The following is a 6,932-nucleotide window of genomic DNA, read 5'->3' as shown; positions in this document are numbered from 1 at the left end:
TCCCATAGACATTTGCAAAAGTATTTATTTAAAGACGGTTACGCCGCGGACAAAGCCAACTCGAGTCGTGACAACTCATGACAACACAAACAATATTTTGGACCAAACAAATAATTACAAAGAAGAAAAACAACAAAAAAAGTGTTGTGACCTGCCGTTTTTTTCTTCTTTCTAATTAATTTTTCGGACCCAAAAATTGTGTTTGTTGTCATGATTTGTCACGACTCGAGTTGGCTTTGTCCGCGGCGTAAACGTCTTTAAATAAATACTTTCTGAAATGTCTACGAGGAAAATGAACGGAGAATCATTTCCTGGTCCATGGTAAGGGGCGGGACTGCGACGCTCTATTAGCAGGAGTGAGCAGGAGTGAGCTGTCCATCAGATGATTGACAGCTGAGTTCACCAACGGCAGCTCTGAGCAGCAGCCTCCACGTCCAGGATTGGAGGAAGTCTCCCACTGGCCCCGCCCTCCAGGTAGGCGGGCTTCATGGTGGGCGTGTCCGAGCTCCGCCTCCACTGCTTCAGGTCTGCGTCCACAGATTTAATGTTGACAAATATTACAAACATACAAATATTGACAAACAATATCTGGTTTTACTTTGTTATAGTTGGTTTACTAAACGGACTAACTAGTTCTCTTTTCCTTGTTATTTCTGGTTGAGGCTTCACAGTTGAAGACCTTTACAGTGAAATGGCTTTTCTTTCTCATTTTATTTTGAAGTTTCAGTCCACAACGGTGTTTCAACCAATCAGAAGTTTCCATCCACTCAGGCTATGGAACGCTGGAACTTCACAACATTATGACATCATTGTTATGACATCATCATTCTTACCATATATGGCCAGCAGCATCTTGCGTCTGGCTCCAAACGTGGCCACACCCACTTCCTTCAGGTCTTCATCAGACAGAGTGAGAAACGTCTGGAAGTCAATCTGACACGCACGCACGCACGCACACACCACACACACACACACACACACACACACACACACACACACACACACACACACACACACACACACACACACACACACACACACACACACACACACACACACACACACAGTCATTATGACATCACCACATTATGAAACACACGTACATCAACACATGTAGCCTACACAATAGAGCGTTGCAGTCCCACCCCCTTTCAGAAAGACGCGAGGCACCAGGAGATAATTCCCCATTCATTTTCCCCATAGACGTTTCAAAAAGTATTTATTTAAAGACCTTTAAAAGCCTCGGACAGATGACAACTCATGACAATTAACACATTTGTTTTTGGACGAATAAATAATTAGAAAGAAGTAAAACAACAACAAAGTGTCGTACCCTGCCCTTTTTTCATCTTTCTAATTATGTGTTCGGCCGAAAAAATTTGTTTATTGTCATGAGTTGTCATCTGCTGAGTTGGCTTTGTCCGAGACTTTAAAGGTCTTTAAATAAATACTTTTTGAAAAGTCGGGGGAAAATGAATGGGGAATTATTTCCTGGTGCCTTCGCAGGGGGTGGGACTGCGACAGTCTATGTAATACACTGTGTGTGTGTGTGTGCGCGTGCGTGCGTGCGTGCGTGAGCGTACCTCTTGTTGTGTGAACACATCAGTGTATTTGGCCACGCCCAGCTGCTTAAGCAGCTCAGCCAATCGGTCGCAGTCCTGCTGTGGTGAGGGGCTTCGCTGGCTGCAGGTCGACGCCCTCCTGGATGAGGACACGCCCCCACTCTCCGCTGGAGGTCAAAGGTCAAAGAATGTTGGTGTTATTGTTTACCAGTAAAAAACACATTGAGACTAAAGTCTCTTTTACAAGTGTGAACTGGCCATGAGACAAGGCAAATAATGTTACACAGCTCTGCCAGTACCAACAAAAATAAATACAGGACAACATTTAGGACAGACAAATAACATTCGTAAGTACAGTACCCACTACCTATAAGCTCAAGGCAAAAACAGGAAGATCTAATAAAATGACCAAATAAATACTGAAATAAAGTAACAATGTTTGCTACTAAACTAATATATGACTAGACATGTCCGATGCCTCGAAGCAGGAGCATATAGTGCCAGTATTTAGAAGCTCACAGAAAGTGTCGTGTCGCCCCCTACTAGAAGAAGATGTAAACATAGGGAAGGAGTTGTGATCTGGTGATGAAGAGGAGGGTGAAGAGGGTGAGACGGGTGGCGACGAAGATGTGGAGCCGCGTCTGTCTCTCCAGTTCTCTGAGTTACTCCTCGGACACACCCACTACAAGAGAGAGACAGACAGGCAGAGAGACAGACAGGCAGAGAGACAGACAGAAACATCAGTTACTCCTCTGCCACGCCCACTGAGAGACAGACAGGCGGAGAGACAGACATGCAGACAGACAGGCATGGGCAGACAGACAGACACACAGACAGCTGAGTTACAGTTAATATATTTTCATATTTAAGTTAATTTTAAAAGAAAATACTAATAACAATTTTAATATTTAATATAATAAAAACAATAAAGCTTTGATACTGGCATCCTATTTATAAGTCGTTAAAATAGTATACTTAATATAATAATATAATAAAGCTTTTCTCTATAAATACTAAAGGTAATATACATTGAATGAAACATAGCATTGAATGTTTAAATACTAAAGGTACTATACAGTTTAATGAAACATAGCATTGAATGTTTAAATATAAAATGTATTGAATCTTACCTGCACCTGTCCCTGGGTGGCGCCGTTGCTCAGGTAGGGCTTGTATGAACTGCGTCGGCCAGTCAGGCGCAGTTCGTCTGCGGGCATGGAGCTGCGTCGGCCAATCAGACGCAGTTCCTCGGCGGGCATGGACTTGGAGAAACCCAGACCGCTCCAGGTGTCTGTCGGAGTTCTGACCTCCGAGCACTGGCTTCCTCTGCATCGCTACACACACACGCACGCACACACACACGCACACACACACACACACACACACACACACACACACACACACACACACACACACACACACACACACACACACACACACACACGTAAACAACTACCTCCAAAAATACATTGTGAAATTTGTGACTAGTAGAAATCTAATTATGGATATCCACAATTCATATTATGACTAGTGCAAATGTAATTTAGTATATCTGAAATGGTAGTTTGTCCTATTAAGAATTAAATTATAGATATCCAGAATGTTTTTTTTTTAGAAGCAGTTAGGGATATCTGAAACTAAAAGCCCCATACACATGAATGTCAAAAGTGATGTCATTCCTCCTAGGAAGAATGAGGTTATGGATATGGACAGTTAGGAGGAATGTTTGAGGGTGGTTTGATTAAAAGTTAAAACGGCTTGCCATAGACTGTTATAACCAGACTGTTATAATATATAATGTATTTTTATAGAATTTGAAATAAAATGTTATATTGTCACACGTGTACTTTGTGTCTATTTGTAATGAATGCATGAAGCGTATTTTTCTTACCCTGAACTCTACATTTAAAACGATGGTCCTCGGTTGAAAGCAGAACGATGTCCTTTTCTATATCGGTGTTTGGTTGTCATTTATTTCCCACGTACTGCAGCTTACTGTACGTATATCTGCTGCTCATACTGCATAGCTACTTTTCGTTTTCACTTGATTTGAAATGATGTCATCATTGCACCTGAAGGGTCTGAAGTCTACATTCACACAGGTTTCATCATCTGTCCTTAAGGAGTTTACTAATTACTGATAGTGAATGGTATCAATTCAATCTTTATTGCAGACTCAGGGGAATCCATATCACAGTACAAAACAACAGAATCTATACATAAGATTGCACTGCAGAGCAGGTGGGGACCCCAACACTGACGAACATGTAGCTTGCACTGGAGCTTCTTGGAGCTCTCAGTAGCAGCCTCATACAGTCATTGTAGGCCACTGTCAATCTTATATGACATTATGTTGCCACTGCCAGATTATTGGCAATTGCTATCATTACTGTAGCTCAATGTGAGTTTATGTATGGTGTAACTGCTATATAATTTCACAGATCAAAAAGTACTGTATTTATATAAACGCTAGTAACACACTCAAGCAGTCTAGCCTGTGTTCTGTGGTTTACAACGGTCTTCAACAGGTGGTCTGCCAAATCCTTGACAGGAACTTCCCTATTCTGGCAGGAACACAAAATAGATCTACAGGCTTGCTGCAGTGCTGTGAGCTTTGTAGGTCGGCCAGCTTTGGTGTATTTTGGGGGGGGGTCGTCTCACTGCGAGGCGGTGTGAGCAGTGAGGAACAGTCAAAACTAAATATAATGCCTACTAGTGCTTGTCAGGGTGGGGGTCCCCAGTTCAAAATTCTTTAAGGGATCTTGTCCTGAAAAGTTTTGGAACCCTTTATTTACACAACACTGATCGTGCTCTCAACTTGTGTCAAGTCTATTATGAAAAGGTTTAATCTGCAACACAATTTCATGTATTTCATTTCATGTCTCTCAGCTAAAGGGCCTGAAAAATGTTGTGACAACACCTGTTTTACAACATGGGCATATCTGAAGTTCAGCCCATTAGGGCTCTGAGTAGGCTAATCTTCACTAAAGCAAACAACTGGTAGGCTACAAACTTGGGAAATGTCTCAATATGAAGCTCACTTGAAAATGTGTTGCGGCACATGGAGAGCAGAGTTTGACAGCTAAGTTAATTCTCCATTTAGATAACTAATTTGTTAAGGGTCATCGAGCTAAATAAGAATTATCAACTGTACTTTCCAAGACCAGTGGACCGCTTTCTGAACTGTTTACAACCACTGTCAAGTCCGGAAAGTGAAACAGGTGAGCCTTATTCGATTTGTTCAAGTATAAATGGAACTGAGAGACATGGCTAATGGTAAACTGGTCTTCGAAAACCAAATTTATTTGTTTATTATTACAAAGGATAAACATACCATTCAAAATGTTCACCAAGATATTATTTTTTTGCTTGTGTTTAAATGTATGCAGCCATGGGATGTCGCTAAGTTGCAGATGGATGGAGCATAAATTCAGACAGTACAGTGAAAACTCGTTGCTTTTGCTGGCTAAGCTGGTAAGTGGCTTTTGGTTAGTCACAGGATGACTGAAAACTATCTTTTGACATCTTTCAGTTTAACCCATTTTGACCTGAGATCAGATTCTAAAAATATCTTCTATACATCCTGACAGTTTTCTGAAAAAGCTATGTTTCTATGTCAGTCGTTCTTCGATTTAAAAAAAATAGCAGACCTACAAGCTCGTAGCGCGCCACTCGGTGGTGCGCTATGAGCTTGTAGATCTGCTATTTTTCAATAGCTAAAGCATAACATAATGCTAACACCAAAAGGGGTTCATTATGCTAAATGTTTGTGTCAAGGAGGATTCTGCTGCAGTTCCCTTCCCACATGGCCTGTACACTCGGGCATTTAAAGCATCGGTAAGTTCTGAGTCATAAAATGTCTTAAATTCTTAAACATGGGAAACGTGGGGTAACCTATATATAATCTCCATCCTTTTCATTCTGAGACTATAATGGCTATGTGAGGTTGATAACACTTTTATAATGGACCGTTTAAAGCAGTTTTAATTAGTACTTAATAAACATTAATAGTACTGCAGTAGCTTATCAATTTGGCGGCATAACTGCTATACCATTATAAAGCATTCACGGTTTACTGATCTAAATGACAACACACCTGCTGAGGAGGTATGTTGTCGTTTAGATCCATTTCATTATTGATTGGATGAACAATTATTCTTCTGGGGCTGCCTAAATGCCATCAGTATGCTGATGTAGGTTATAGTTCATTAGTAAATGTTATAAAGGACATAGTTATTATTTATCTGTCTGTATTCATTATATATTTATTAGTTAATGCTATCACCTATGAATAACTAACCACTACTCATACATAAATTGATAAATTAAATGCAGTATAGTAGGCGTTAGGTGATGTTTATCATTTAATCAATCAAATCTACAAAGTAAAGCAACTGCATTGTCACCTGCTATAGAACCTGAAGACAAACTATTGTTATGTTCTCAGTATGCATAATGTAATAACATAGGCCTACTTCTACTGTAGTGTAGTGGTTTATCAGCAGTTTCTTTCTGTTCACAGCCAGAGGACAAGCTTGCCTTCATTGTGCAGACTATAGAGGAGATGGCTGAGCTATTTGAGGAGGACCTGGACTCTGCGTCTTGGGACGACAGCAGGGTGGAGGACTTTGTTAATGTCTTAGTCCAGCAGGGCGAGGGCCTACGCTCCTGTGTAAGCATTGTTTGACCTGTTTTATACTTTCAATAATGTTTGAAAATAGCCGATCTACATTGTCTTTGCAGGATTTCACAAACAAGCACCTAGAATGTATTCAGAGATGTAAAATAGGATATTATACCACAATTGTTACGACATAGGTCGCAGTTTACTATGAAGACCTGCATCTCCCGTCAGTCAGTCCATCAGTCACGCCTCGTGACACGCTCCATATATGGCCAATACAGAATCCTTTCAATATGTTGATCTAACCTCATCAAACCCTTAGATCTCTATATATGGAGCTGACCTGTTCTGACATTCCATATAATTATTGATCTGACCTCATCAAACCCTGTACACTCAAGACACGCTCCATATATGGCCAGTACAGAAGTCGCAGTTTACTAGTGACCTTGCCATTTAGGGCGAGGTCGCTTCTCGCCCTCAGGGCGTCTTAATTAAGGGTGTGTGTGTGTGTGTGTGTGTGTGTGTGTGTGTGTGTGTGTGTGTGTGTGTGTGTGTGTGTGTATATGGCCTGACTTACTGACAAAGACTACATCATGCCAATAACTCAGTCCTTGTGAGTGTATTATTATTTGAATGAACTGAATAACTAATTACACGTTGGTTGGATTTATGCGATAACCAATTATGGTATTATTCTGTTGTAGATGGTGAATCGGATGAAAAAGAGCAGGAAGGTGCACTTG

The 6,932-nt window shown here is 40.8% G+C and overlaps 1 protein-coding gene across 1 annotated transcript; it reads right to left on the bottom strand.

The window, feature by feature from the left end:
* Positions 1–399: 399 nt before the first annotated feature.
* On the bottom strand, positions 400–2,840 carry LOC306914802 (protein bicaudal C homolog 1-A-like; the record flags this gene model as incomplete). The annotated part of the gene is made up of 5 exons (XM_079492003.1): positions 2,693–2,840; positions 2,082–2,244; positions 1,584–1,729; positions 834–933; positions 400–527 (listed from the first exon to the last, which is right to left on the bottom strand). Exons 1-5 carry the CDS (start codon positions 2,819–2,821, stop codon positions 400–402), a joined length of 666 nt encoding a protein of 221 aa, XP_079348129.1. The 5' UTR covers positions 2,822–2,840.
* Between the last annotated feature and the right edge of the window lie 4,092 nt (positions 2,841–6,932).

The sequence above is a fragment of the Electrona antarctica genome (assembly GCF_951216825.1).
Source record: "Electrona antarctica genome assembly, chromosome: 22".
NCBI lineage: Eukaryota > Metazoa > Chordata > Actinopteri > Myctophiformes > Myctophidae > Electrona > Electrona antarctica.
The sequence above is the reverse complement of the archived record's forward strand: the minus strand, read 5'-3'. Positions and strand labels throughout refer to the sequence as shown.